Raw genomic sequence first — 15,094 nt, 5'->3', positions numbered from 1 at the left:
TATTTGAAATATGAATTTAGCCTATAAATAGGCTCTTTTACAACCTTAGAAAATATATCCATTAGAGATTAGAACTCATAACACTTTTGGAGAATTTTTGTATTTACGTTTCTAGGGTTCTTTGTTTTTCGAGTTTCGGGGTTTAGTTTTTATCTCCATCTTTGTACTCTTCATTCTTTTGCCATTATAGTAAAATTATCTTTGCCCGTGATTTTTTATCCTCTTTGGAGGGGTTTTTTCACGTTAAATTTGTGTGTTCAATTTCTCAATTTCTTCCACTATTTTTACTTATTCGTTACTTAATCGGGTCGATCACCAACAAGTATAAATGAAGTAGAGATCTACTTCTAATAACTATTAGAATTTAAAGTACATCAAAACTTATCCTGATCTTGATAGACATCCACTTAATAAGATATTCATAACAAATTAAATCTTTTTAATAGAGTGACTACTTTTAATCATAACCCCAAACTTTTAAATTGGAGGGAAAACACGTTTAAGCATGATCAAACCTATATTTTATTTGTTGTTGCAATAATGAGAGTACTCAATCTAATTTGTTTAACATTTATTTTAAACATAACTTTTGAAAAATAAAAATTAAGGTAATATTTTCTATTGTATTAAGTATAATTTGAATATTTGATATGAGTTATCAAATATATTAAAAAATTTAAGTTTTGATTTTTTTCAAATACATTAAAAGTTTTATACATCGCAGCTTAAATCTATAAAAAAATTAAACTTGATAAAAAAACCTATTTTGGAAATGTTCTGGCTAGAACTTGAATAAAAAATATTTTATTTTAATGATGGCATGTCTAATACTGATTGATTATCAATATTTTGTTTTTCATGCTTACACGCTTTTGAATTTGTGTCAAACAAGAATAGAATTAACATAGTACGTTCCTTAACTTCTACGAAATGTTAAAGGCACTTAAGCTACTAATATACGTCAGTTGCTCCGACCAGTTGTTGGTCAAAGCGAATCTTCAAACTTCAAACTATTCAAATGCCAGCGCTGCTTTGTTGAATTGAAAATGTCACATCTCTTGTACATTATAAATTCCCAATCCATCAAACAGATTGCATAGCAGCAGATCAACAAGTGGCCGCAAATACAAACAGTAATCTTCGAAAGATGTATGTAACCAGGCCTCTTTCTATGTATAAACAGTTCCCTTCATCACTTTCGTTACCACCTCCCGAGGGTCCCAACTCCGGCATACTGGTAATCCTCGACGAAGAAGCCGAGCCAACTTGTTGTTTCGGATTGTGCAAAAGCCACGAGCTAGACGACTTGCCTTTCCCTCAAAACAAGAAGATCGAGCTTCAATATACAACCGGAACTTCAGGCGAAAATCGACACGTTCATTGTAACGACGTCTTCTTCATTCCCGTTCTCGGTCAGCCATTGTCCTCCAATCGTTACTACGCTTTACAACCTCGAGGAAGCCATAAAGGGTATGTGTATCATCAAAATTCAACTCAATTTTGTTCATAAACATAGATTGATTCCTGATGGATTCTTTGTTTTGGGGGCGCAGTGAAGCATTCACAAATTCATCAGAGGAAGATGCAGTCACTTGCTGTTTCTGCCGGTGTTTTCCCGAAATTGAACCACAGTCTGCCGATGAACATGATATATATCAACAATTTGAGATCCGCCCAACGAACTGGGGTGGTCGCTTTGTTGCCAAATCAGTAGCCCAAGATGGGGTGCCTCCAGGATTCTTGGGAAGAAAAGGTTGGCGGGCGTTCACCTCAACTCCTCGTTGTTTCACCTTGGGTGAAGCACCAGGGCTCGACACTGCCCTCCGAGCTCGGCTCCCACACTTCGATTTCCCCTTGTCTTGCAAGAATTCTGAACCTGTTGTTGTCGGGAAATGGTACTGCCCTTTCATTTTCATCAAAGATGGAAGACCAAAAGATCAAATGACTAGATCAATGTATTACGAAATGACACTTGAGCAAAGATGGGAACAACTTTTTGCCTACAACAATGACTATAACGAAGACAATGTAGTAGTTGTTGACACGACGGTTGAAAAAGAAGTGGTTAAAGTTAACGGGACAATGGAGATTTCGGTAGACGATCAGGAAACGGTCGACAGAGTGATGTGGTTCCGCAAAGGAGGTTTGGGTCTTGGGCTAAGTTTGTCCATTGTTGAGAGAATGAAGTGGGAAGAAGAAAGGTTTGGGTGGAGTGGTGGGAAGGAAAGGCAAGAAAGGGTTAAAAGGGTGGAGAAAATGGAAACAAATGGTGAGTGGAATCGATTTGGGTGGTATGTGTTGGTGGAGAGGTTTGCATTGAGAAGAATGGATGGGAGTTTAGCATTGACATATGATTTCAAGCATACTCAATCTGTTAGAAACAAATGGGAATGATTATTTATGTTATCCTTTTGCAATGGGTGAATTTTTATAGAAGATTCTTTTACTATTCTTTTGTATTTAGGCAAGAACATAACCTAGTTCTTTTTGCAACCCAGTCAGCCACCTTGTTACAAGCTCTAGAAGTGAAACAAAAAGAAAAATCTAGAGATTCAACAACACTAAAAATTTCCATCTCCACAGTTTTGCTCCTCAGAAGTTGCATCCCGATTTAAGAGAAAAAAAAAATCAGATTTTAAAGAAGACCCAAACCATTGATGTTTAGCAATGATAGAAGCATCGAGTCGAACAGCAAGGGCTTCCGCCACACGAGATGATGAAGCATATACTCTAGCATTTTCGCTATCCAAAACTTCCCCTAGGTTGTTTCTTGCGAGCACAGCAATACCAGCTATATTACTGCCTTCATTCCATGACGCATCACAGTTAATCTTTACCGTATTACCATTCGGTCTGATCCACCTTGAGGCAGGAATGATAGTTGGAGGGTTATTATTCAATTTCGTTCCCATTACCGTTGAATACCATACGCCATTTGCCTTTTATTTTGTTTTGGCTAAGTCAAATTTCTGTTGTTTTTTATATAAAAATTCATTATAATCATTGAAAAACATGCCATTTGACTTTTAATCATTCTTTTAAATGAAAAAGTGTTGCTCTCATCAGTTGGTCAAAAAGAATGTTTCAAAGTCCAGGCTTTTATCTAAATGCCAAAGCATACATTTTAATTACTTTAATTCAACGTATCATCTCTCTTATAAATACTCACCATCAAGAATGAGATCACATTCACATATATTCAGATTCCTTGAAAAGATATCGAATACCAAATAAAACAAGTTTATATCAGTGCCGCAAACCCAAAGTTACCTCGAAAGATGTATATAACAAGGCCTCTTTCTATGTAATAATGGTCTCCATCACTTTCGTTGCCACCTCCCTAGGGTCCCAACTCCGGCATACTGGTAATCCTTGACGAAGAAGCTGAGCCAACTTCTTGTTTCGAATTGTGCAAAAGCCACCAGCTAGACAGCTTGCCTTTCCCTTAAAACAAGAAGATTGAGCTTCAATATGGTAACGATGCAGGTCGATATGTCACTTTCATTCCCGTTCTCGGTCAGCCATTGTCCTCCAATCGGTACTACGCTTTGAAGCTCAAGGACGTCATAAAGGGTATGTGTATAAATTTGACTATTTGTGGCGTTTATCCAAATGTCATAGAAGATATATTTTTGTTATTTAACGATATAGGTGACGAAAAATAATAACTTATATGCATGTCACTTTAGCCACGACATTGATTGTCAAAAGTGACAATAGTGATAGAAGCGTTTATTTTTATTCATTAGAGGGAGATGTTGTCACTTGTTTTCGCCGGTGTTTTCCCGACATTGAACCATAGCTAGCTGATCACCATGACATATATCAACAATTTGAGATATGCCCAAAGAATCGGGGTGGTTTTTTTGTTGCCAAATTAATGGCCTCATATGGGGTACCTTCAGAATTCTTAAGAAGAAATAGTTGGCAAGCGTTGATGTCAACTCCTCGTAGTTTCACTTTAGGTGAAGCATCAGGGCTTAACAATGCCCTCTGAGCCCGACTCCTACAATTTGATTTCCCCTTGTCTTGCAAGATTTATGAATCCGTTTGTAACAGCCAGATTTTGGGCCTAGTCGGAACAGTAGTTTTGGGGCCATGAATCCTACGTAGAAAAACTTATTTTTATTACATTTTTATGGTCTATAGTTTTGTGGAATGATTTCGTGAAAATTTTGTTCGAAAATTTTGACGTTTGAGCACTCAATTTAGCAAAAAGGACTAAATTGTAAAAAGTGCAAAAGTTGAGTTCTACATGCTAGAGGTGTCTAATTGCTATGAGATTTTAAATTGAAGGTACTTAAATGGTAATTAGACCATTGGTTAGGTATGTTTCTAAATTTTTTCATTAAGGGCATTTTAGTAATTTGGTAATTAAATGAATTAAAAAGCCAAATTAAAAGCCAATTTTTGTCCTTCTTCCTCCCATGGCCGAATTTTACAAGGAGAAACCATGGTTAGGGTTTCTCAAAGCTTCCAAGCTCGATTATAAGTCCGTTCTAACCCCGTTTTTAATGATTTTTATGTTTTTGAAATCCTTGTAACATGATCTATCTATTTCTACCACTAATTTAAGACATAATCAAAGTATAAAATTTTACCCATGATGGATATTTGTGTATTTTGATGCTTAATGGTAGAAAATGCATGTTAGTTGTTTGATAAACGACTTTTGCTAAATGATTTTCGATGAAAATGCCTAAAAGGACCTATTTGTAAAAAGTTGTAAAATGGGTGTTAAAATGCGAATAAAAGAAAAATATGGGCTGCTATAGGAATGTATAAGGTTCAACTAGGCATGGGTGTCGAAGAAATTGAATCTATTTCAATTTACAAGCCTAGGGACTAAAGTGTAAAAATGTAAAAGTTTAGGGGTAAAAATATAATTTTCTATAATGTAATTTTTGAACTGAATTGACTAGTGTGAATAATAAATGAGTTAAATTTTCTATTATAGATCAAGAGAAACGAGATTCGGACCTAGATCGAGGGAAAAACAAAGTGTTTAACTATTAGGTCTCATTTCTACTATTTTTGTACCGGGGTAAGTTCTTATGTAAATAATGCATTGTTTTAATTATGTTTTAAATGCTTTATTATTGTATGTTTTGTGATTGACTCATGGACGTATACGAAAAAGTTACGACAAGAGTGAAATCCTGGTTCAACCTTAGGAATAGATAGGATACAAATGTCATGGCATTAGGGTTACTGAGACTATGTGTAAGACCATATCTGGGATATGACATCAATATGAGACTTCGTGTAAGACCATATCTGGGATATGGCATCGATGTGAGATTTCGTGTAAGACCATAGCTGGGGTATTGGCATTGATACGAGATTACATGTAAGACCATAGCTGGGGTATTGGCATCGATACGAGATTACATGTAAGACCATATCTGGGATATGACATTGGCATGGTATCGTGTATGTGGGACTCCCGAGTATCCTTTAATATTCCAAGTGGTTCAACGGGTAATTTAATGAGTATGACAAAGATGACTTGTGTGTAAATCCAATTTGAGATGACTCAGGTATGTACGGAAAACTCATACATGATGAACTCGTTATGTGATGAAACCTCGGTAAGGTTATGATTGAATAAGTTATGATTTTAAGATCTTAATAATATTTATGCCAAATATCATCATGTTGATTGTATATTAAATGTTGGTTTATGATGCCTATTATTTGCATAGGAACTTACTAAGTTATATAGCTTACCCCCTTCCTTTCCCACGTTTTATAGTACCGTTAAGCTAGCTCGGGTTGGAGATCGCCGGAGATCCTATCACACTATCAAGCTATCATATTGGGTATTGATGAATTCAAGTATTTAGAGTTTATGGCATGTATAGGGACTTGGTCTTTTAGTCATATGTGTTGGCTTATAATGGTTCATGGTTCATTCTGTATATATCCTTGGAAGTTGGCTAATGTTGGTTATGAGTATATTTGTATTAATGTCATTTGTGAATGTGGAAACTTGCATATTTTGATGTGGAAAGGTTGATGTTTTAAACATGTTTAAAAATAGTATGAGAATGACATGTTATTGTCTTTGTTGTGATTATTTGGTTGCTCTTCATGTTTGAGTTTGTACCATGTGATGTTGAGTAGATATGTGCAAGTGAGGGTGGCAAAATGGCTTGGTAAATAGCCTTGTTTTTGTCCACAAGGGGGCGTGTGTCTACGCTGTGTGTGACACACGATCAGCCCCATGGACGTGTGATTCGGCCGTGTGTCCCCTGCACCTAAATTGTTGCAAATGTTCAATATAGAACACATGGCCTAAGCACACGGGCGTGTGTCTTGGCTGTGTGTCTTCAATTTGTTCTTAGGTGACAAACAAAGAGTTACACGGGTTAGGGACACGGACGTGTGTGACCACATGGCCTACCCACACGGGCATGCCCCAAGCCACATGGGTGTGTGGCTTTTAAAACATGAAAAATTTTCTAGGTGTTGTGAAATTTTCCAAACTTCCCGGTTTAGTTCCGAACAGCTTCCAATGTAGGTTTTAGGCCTCATGGGCTCGTATAGGGACGATATGATTGTATATGAAAGTTTTAAATTTGGATGGAAATTTACGTCTCGGTTTTGTATGATTGCTTGTGTATAAGTCTGGTAATTCCTTGTACCTGTTTCGACTTAGAATACAAGTGAGGGGTGTTACATTTAGTGGTATCAAAGCTACGATTTAGTTTATTCTCGGACTAACGTAGCGTATGTGAGAGTCTAGCTATACGTGCCATAAATGAACTGTGATAGTGTGATAACTCTTGAACATTTTAAATTGTGTTTTCGTATAGTAAGAAGGATCCCAATCGAGCTGAGGCTGATGACGTTGAAGTAATGTGCCGGCTCCCACTCAAGGGGCAGCATTGTCTAATAGTAGACCCCCAATGGTTGGTCAGGAAGAAGGGGGTAAGGAAGCCTTTCTCCATATGATGAATAAGTGGTATACGGAGTTTGTTAGAACAAACCCGAATGCCATTCGGATGCCACAAATCGTGAAGCGTAAATGCAATTAAGGGTAGCTAGTTTGTTATTTCGACATAATTGTTGGGTAAAAGTTATGGATTGATTAAATGAAGGAATTTAATCATTAAGGCTCTGTTTGTTTACCAGTAAAATATTTTCCGGAAAATATTTTCTAAAAAATGATTTACTTTTCTGGTGTTTGGATGAATCTGTGTAAAATATTTTCTCTTGTTTGGCAAATTTCCTAAAATATTTCATAAAAGCCGTTTTAAATTAAACAAATATATATTTAAGAATTTAGGGTCTGTTTCATTGTTTAATTGAGTTTATTATATATATTAATAAATTTATATTTTAACTTGTTTTTACATATATTGCAATGATTTATTTATAAATAAATAAATCAAATTAAATATATAATAATACTCAATTATTAACATGTAGAATATTAACCGTTATAAATTGAAAACAACCAAAGTCAAATAAATTATTTCTAATTGTGTTATAAAAACTAAAAAAAACAAGGATTGAATAATTATAAATTAGCTTCCAAACCACAATTAATACTAGAAATTAATAAATTATTCAGATGCATAATTAGTAGTGCACCACATGATAACAACAACATTGTCCAAGTGCATAACTAATATTACACCACATTAAAGTATCAATATCTTCAACTTTGAGAAAATTTTTGAAGCCAAATTATATTTAACATATATATATTTAAAATTATAATTTTCTACATCAAATTATCTGTGTGAGCGTATTAGGAGCTTCAAAACATACAACAATGTTTTCATTTCAACAGCTTCTTCGAGTTCTTTGACCAACCATTAGTATTAGCTTATATTAAGAAACCAACATGACATTAGGCTTGAAATACAAAACAGTACATTATCACTAGAATGCTCAAGAGTCTCCTTATCCTTGCCTTTTATATCCAAACCAAAAAATGCCTGGATCCAACTCATGCACACCAAAAGACAAGATGGTAAACACAAGACACAGATCTAAGGATAAAAATATACTCATCCATTATATCATGGTTTTTATGGATAGAACAACATAAACTAGTAATAAATTGCATATATTATGGAATTTCAAATTGCATCAGATGAGTTAAATATAACCATGGATACTTATAAAGGCATATTACTAAGACATCAAAAAGTACACTTCAAAAAATGTTTATTTGTGTTAGTAAGGAAATTGTTATTACCAGCAGTATAACTTGCCCAAGGGATGAACCATAAAACACAATAATTATTAGAAACCTGGACACAGTGGCACCCCAAGAATAGAAAATGTGACTACCTGCTCCAAAGCAGCAAAATCCTCATTCTGTTTGGTAGAGTAAAAATCATGCTTCTTCTCCAAGATATTCTCATTAGCAACAATCAGCTTCGAGAGGTAGATTGAGCAGAGTCTGTGGAGATATTTTACTAACAAAATTTTCAAAAGAAATAAGATTTAAAACTGTAGAAACCTTCAAATGGCCATCATCTTCTTTTGACATGGGTTCTTGAAAGTTGTCACTCATATGTTTTGCCTGTAGGCTATCATTATACAATATTCCAGCATTCCATGAAGCACCATATTTCTTATTTTCTCAACTTTTTGCATATATGTGCACTTCTGTAGAGGACGAATTATAATTATTTTCCAAGGAAGATAGGAAAGCATGCATGTTGCTTGATTTAAATTCAGTTGATTTAACATGAGAACCACACTTGGATCAAACACCAGATGCTCTTGAGCCAATAGATTTAGTGTTAGAACAACATATAGTTGAATAGATCAGTAAAGCTAAAGAAAATTAGCAATGACAAACCAAAAGCACAAAATCATAAAAAATAATGGATCTTTATCATAGAACTAAAGGAAATTAAAAAAACTCAATCCATTAAATATGTGAAGCAACCTTTGTGCAAACGCAACTCTCCTGGACTTTGCTTTTTGGTAGCAGCTCCCCTATTTGCATTTTCAGCAAGTTCTCTCTGCTTTTCCTTTACTTGAAACAGCCGAATCATAACTCCTACATATATATTAAAATTTAAAGTGAACCCGTTCATTTCTATAGCCTTAATAACAAATTCTAGTTACCGGAACAAAGCAATATCCATTTAAAATCTAAAGATTCAAAACCAAAGCATTAAAACAAAAACACTTATTCTTAATAAACCTTATTTGAAAAATCTAGCCTTCATTATCAAATTTGATTTCCATACTTTTGAATTGTTGATGATCATAATCCATTTTCTTTTAATAAGATTACTGATTTACCTGATCCGAAGCTATTTAACTAGACTAATTTAAAACTACTTAAAAAACAGAAGAAGTACCTCTCTTTTTTTTCCCAATCTTTGCAATATAATTTGAACAAAAAAAAGAGATTCAATATGAAATTAATTCTAATAGATCATAATTCAAGATAAACTAGTTGCAAAAATAGAAGAGATCGTTAAAGAAAAGAGAAAATGAATCTAACAAAAGACTTAATTAATCAACACCGATTAAAAGAGTAAGTGAGAAAAAAAGAAGAGGAAAGGTAGTGTGTTGGATTGATGAGATTGTAACAAACCTATTGGAGGACAAGTCGAAGAAAGAAAAGCTTTGATGAACGCTGTTGTCTGGTGTTAAGAATCGGTGTTGGCTGATGGCAAGCAGAAGATCAAGTGTCAAAGATGGGGGAAGGGTGTAACACCCCAAACCCGGCCTAAACGTTATGGCCAAATCTGGCGATATCACATGGAATGGAATATGTAGTCTAATTCATCGAGTGAAAACCCTTCCATTTTATTAGTCTTTAATTAACTCAGGTAAACACATATTCATTTTACGGTTCAAAACGTGATCTTTTTAGCGGAAGCTTGTGAACTTTTTATTTTAGAAAGACGTTTGTTTTAGGAAAACTTTAATTTCAAGAAAACGTCATGTGTTTGTAGTGATAAAACTAGAAACCAAAGTGTCATCCTAAATCTAAACAAAAAATGGCCATGATTATATCAAAATTTCCTCCCCCAAAAAAACTAAAACCATGATAAGCATAAAACCGTAAATTTATCATGAGGTAGAAGCAGTGGTCACCATTGAGTCCCCCATTGCTCCGATCCGTCTAATGGTAGGGATTACCTAAACAGATCAAACAGAAAAAGGGTGAGTTTTCGCAAACTCAGTGTGTAATCCCCACAGAATATGTGCACACAACATAATATCATAAATCAATCATGTATATATAGTTTGGGCCTGAGCCCATTATAGAATCAATATGGGCCTTAGCCCTCTCAGATACAGAATCGAATATAAATTAGGGCCTTAGCCCAACTCAAATATAGAAAGCAGATCAGAATTGTGACATCCCTAAAGTGACCCTAGTCGGAAAGCGGTTTCGGGACCGCTAAACCGAGTCACTAAATTATTTGAGTATGATAGTTACTGTCTAAATATGTGAAAATGCATGTGTGAATTTTTTTAATTCTTTGATTTAGTTAATTTGAAGGTGAATTGAAAGAAAAAGGACTCATGTGAAAGGATTTAATTATATGTGGCTAATTTTAAGAGGTTAATAAAGGAATGAAGTAAAATAAATGGAGTTGCATGTCAAATAACCCATTTGACAAGGTTAGTGGCCGGCCATGACAAAATTATGGGCAAGGGAACATGTTTCCAACATGTTATGCTAGTGGTGTATGTAGGAAGCCATAAAATAATAGCTAGCATTAAAGAAATGAACAAAAAAATGAGCATGGATGCCCCCCCCATTGTGCCGTAACTAGAGAGAAAAAACAAAAAAAAAAAGAAGAAAAATGCTCATTCTATTCTCCATTGCCGTGGCTTGAAGGAGGAAGAAGAATGTGACAGCCCAAAATTGACCCTAGTCGGAAGGTGGTCTCGGGACCACAAAACCGAGGCATAAAAATAATTAAAAATTTATTCTGATGCCTATAATATGTGTGTGCTCATGTATGACATTTTATGATGATTGATTTAGTGTTATAAGGGTGAATTCCACAAGAAAGGACTTAGTAATGAACTTTGAAAGTATGATAGGAAATGTGTGATGACTAATTAAAGCATGCATGCAAAATAATGGACTTGCATGTCAAATTCCCCTTTATAGGTGGTGGCCGCCATGACAAGGAGGATGGGCTAAACATGTCATGAAACATGTTTTGTTGGTGCATTAGGGTGAAATAATAAACAAAGGTGTATGGGTGATAAAAAATGAAAAAAAATGTGTGTGAGTGTGGTAATCCCCCATTGCCGTGAGTTGTAGAGAAGGAAAGAAAAAATTTTGTTCATCCTTTCTTTGAGCCAAAACTAAGGAAGAAGGAGGATTTTTGCTTCATGCTTGGTTTGGAAGAGATCTAGAAGGAGATTTGGCTAAGTTTGCATCAAGATTAAGGTATGTATGAGGTTGTGTTAGGAGTTTCATGCATGTTTTGGTTGCTAACTTGATGTGCATGTTAGCCATGGCTTAAATCTTTGTTAAGCCATGGAAATGGTATTTGGCCAAAGTTGTTATGGTGATAAAGCCATTGCATGCTAAGTGTGAAGCTTGATGATGATGCATGCAATGATGGATTGTCTACTCTTGAGTAAGATTTTGAGCTTTCTTTTGTTTTATCATGATTGAAGTTGAAAAGGAGCATGATTGTCATATTCGCCATGATGCATTCATGAGCATGGTTCATGCTTCTTGCATGTTAGTTAAAATTTGTGTTTTGGATGGCTATGGACACCTTGAAATTCGCCATGCTCATATATGTATATATATGTTTGCACATGATGTTTTGGTTATGAAGGAAGTGATGAATAAGTTTGTTTAAAGAAGAAGATGTTGAAGAATAATTGTGAAATTGTAAGCACATTCTGCCTAGCACACATATGAGTGCTTGATGCTATATTGTAAGTTTTGAGCTACAATATGCAAAGCATTAACTAGTAAAATGCATGCTGTTTTTGTGTGGTATTAAGTGCATAATTGGCCTCAACATGGACAAGTATATTCGGCCTTGGGTAGCCTATTGAAAGCCTTAGCTTTTCCTTGATGCTCGAATAAATTGTATTGAATTGCTTGATGTAGTATAAAACGTGCATGACCATTGTGTATTCAAGCTAAAGGGTGGCCATATAACCATTTAAATTCCTTGTCATATTCGCCATAAGCTAGCACAATGAGGTTTTGATAAATTGAATTTGTTTGAATTAGCTCAAGAGCTAAGAGGGCCACAATTGGACAAGGGAAGGAAAAGTAATCGAATAGCCGTAAAAGCCGTTCGACAACATCCGAGGTAAGTCCTCAAGAAGTGACCTTACTTGAATTATGTGGAATGAAATATGGATGTATTGATTATTGATTTATGTGTGTATGAGTATTTGAATGATACCCTGCTAAGTCCCGAAGGCGATTATGTTAGTGATTATAATTGTGTTTGAGCCTTAGTAACGAAAATAAATATGTATGTCCAATGATTATTGATGTATGTGTGCATGAGAAATTGAATGACATCCGGCTAAGCCTCAAGACAATTATGCTGGAAATTATAACCGGGTTAAGACCAAGGCAATTGTGCTAGTGGCTACATCCGGCTAAGACCAAGGCATTCGTATGAAGTCATTCTATCCGGCTAAGACCAAGGCATTTGTGCAAATCGTGATATCCGGGTTAAGTCCGTGAGGCCTTGGTGCGGGTTACCATAACCGGCTATGTCCCGGCGATTGATCGAGTAGCGACATCCGTTAAACTCAAGGTATGTGATTTGAAAATTATAAGCTTGCTGGAAAATTTCAGCTAATGCACTTGTGAAATTTCCCAATGACAAGGTAAGTGCGGTGTGTGCTTTATGCGCTAGGAGTAAGAGCGTGTGAATATCCGCTCCTATGATGGAACGAGTTATCGGCCTTAATGAAGCCGTTATTTGTGTATGAACATAAGAGTTGGGATGGTGAAGTAAGTATGATTATGTGAATGTGCATTAATGAAATGATGCATTTAACTATGTGAATGTATTGCTGTAATTAGAGTTGATTATATTCCTTGAGACTTACTAAGCATAAAATGCTTACTCCGCTACTTTGGCTCTCGCTTTTCTAGATTTCGCCGATAGCAATCGGATTCGGGATCGTTGAAGTCGAAGTCATCCACACTATCAAGCCCCCATTTTGGTATAAATTCTTGGTTGAACTTGAAATGGCATGTATAGGACTACCCTTGTTGGTTTAAATATGTTATGATGTATATGTGTACGGCCATGCGAAAATGGCTCGTAATAGTGAAGTATCAACTTAAACTACTTGCGGTTTGTATATATATATATATGGTGTCATGATGTGACTATGAATTGGAAATGGGAATGTTGGTCACATGATCAGCCATTGGCATGGTTAAAATGATCATATGTGGACCTATGTAAGGCAAGACTAGTTGGTTCATGGAGACTACAAAATAGGTAAGACCTACCTTAAAACAGATGCTGCCAGCTGCAGTAACGTGAATGTGAAAAATCACCAAAATTTGTAGGAATGGTATTAAATAGTGAATCAGCTATGTAAATGAACATTGATGAGTCTATTTTCATATGGAAGAAACGAAATGGTCATAGGAGTTACATGTTAAGAGATATTAAAGCTATTGTAAGACAGGGCCAGAACGGTTTCTGGGTTCCCTGTCACAACTTTAAAATTTACTATAAATTATCCAGAAATAATTAGGAGACATACCTTATATGTACAGATTCCATTTTGAGTCTAGTTTCATTAGAAACAAACGGCACCAGCATTAAAGCCCAGAACAGAGAGATATTCAAGTTATACCGCGCGAAGGTCAGAGCAGTCGATCCCTGTAACATGGGTGACTTTAACTAATAAACTGTACCAATTGGCCCGACAAAAAATTCTAGAAATAAATCCATGGATGGATATATGAGTCTAAATTCAGGGAAAATTTACGAAACCAGTTTCCGAGTTTTGAAACTCGAGATATGATTTTTAAGGCGACAGTGACGCAGTTTTTCCAGCCTGACTGGAAATGTCCAATGGATGGGCAAAACAAGTGAACTTGGCTTGCTAACCCCTCGTGTCCGACACCGGCGATGGTCTCGGGTTCGAGGTGTTACAATTTTATTGGTATAAATATGGATGTATTGATTATTGATTTATGTGTGTATGAGTATTTGAATGATACCCGGCTAAGTCCCGGCGATTATGTTAGTGATTATAATTGTGTTTGAGCCTTAGTAACGAAAATAAATATGTATGTCCAATGATTATTGATGTATGTGTGCATGAGAAATTGAATGACATCCGGCTAAGCCCAAGACAATTATGCTGGAAATTATAACCGGTTAAGACCAAGGCAATTGTGCTAGTGGCTACATCCGGCTAAGACCAAGGCATTCGTGCGAAGTCATTCTATCCGGCTAAGACCAAGGCATTTGTGCAAATCGTGATATCCGGGTTAAGTCCGTGAGGCCTTGGTGCGGGTTACCATAACCGGCTATGTCCCAAGGCGATTGATCGAGTAGCGACATCCGTTAAACTCCGAAGGTATGTGATTTGAAAATTATAAGCTTGCTGGAAAATTTCAGCTAATGCACTTGTGAAATTTCCCAATGACAAGGTAAGTGCGGTGTGTGCTTTGCGCGCTAGGAGTAAGAGCGTGTGAATATCCGCTCCTATGATGGAACGAGTTATCGGCCTTAATGAAGCCGTTATTTGTGTATGAACATAAGAGTTGGGATGGTGAAGTAAGTATGATTATGTGAATGTGCATTAATGAAATGATGCATTTAACTATGTGAATGTATTGCTGTAATTAGAGTTGATTATATTCCTTGAGACTTACTAAGCATAAAAATGCTTACTCCGCTACTTTGGCTCTCGCTTAGATTTCGCCGATAGCAATCGGATTCGGGATCGTTGAAGTCAAGTCATCCACACTATCAAGCCCCATTTTGGTATAAATTCTTGGTTGAACTTGAAATGGCATGTATAGGACTACCCTTGTTGGTTTAAATATGTTATGATGTATATGTGTACGGCCATGCGAAAATGGCTCGTAATAGTGAAGTATCAACTTAAACTACTTGCGGTTTGTATA

General features: G+C 35.8%; 1 protein-coding gene and 1 pseudogene across 1 annotated transcript; both read left to right on the top strand.

The window, feature by feature from the left end:
• Window positions 1–986: 986 nt before the first annotated feature.
• LOC108463484 (uncharacterized) lies at window positions 987–3,011 on the top strand. The gene is made up of 2 exons (XM_017763415.2): window positions 987–1,470; window positions 1,554–3,011. The coding sequence occupies exons 1-2, from the start codon at window positions 1,148–1,150 to the stop codon at window positions 2,392–2,394; spliced, it is 1,164 nt and encodes a 387-aa protein (XP_017618904.1). The 5' UTR covers window positions 987–1,147; the 3' UTR covers window positions 2,395–3,011.
• Window positions 3,012–3,278: 267 nt separating this feature from the next.
• Window positions 3,279–4,102, top strand: LOC108462483 (uncharacterized; annotated as a pseudogene).
• Window positions 4,103–15,094: the final 10,992 nt, after the last annotated feature.

This window comes from Gossypium arboreum, chromosome 13, assembly GCF_025698485.1.
Source record: "Gossypium arboreum isolate Shixiya-1 chromosome 13, ASM2569848v2, whole genome shotgun sequence".
In the NCBI taxonomy this organism is placed as follows: domain Eukaryota; kingdom Viridiplantae; phylum Streptophyta; class Magnoliopsida; order Malvales; family Malvaceae; genus Gossypium; species Gossypium arboreum.
The sequence above is the reverse complement of the archived record's forward strand: the minus strand, read 5'-3'. Positions and strand labels throughout refer to the sequence as shown.

What these genes read in the sequence shown, in the direction of transcription:
- LOC108463484 (XM_017763415.2), top strand. Translation starts at nt 1,148, where the DNA reads ATGTATGTAACCAGGCCTCTTTCTATGTATAAACAGTTCCCTTCATCA. An exon ending in CCTCGAGGAAGCCATAAAGG is followed by an intron (nt 1,471 to 1,553) that starts GTATGTGTATCA and finishes TTGGGGGCGCAG; the next exon opens with TGAAGCATTCACAAATTCAT.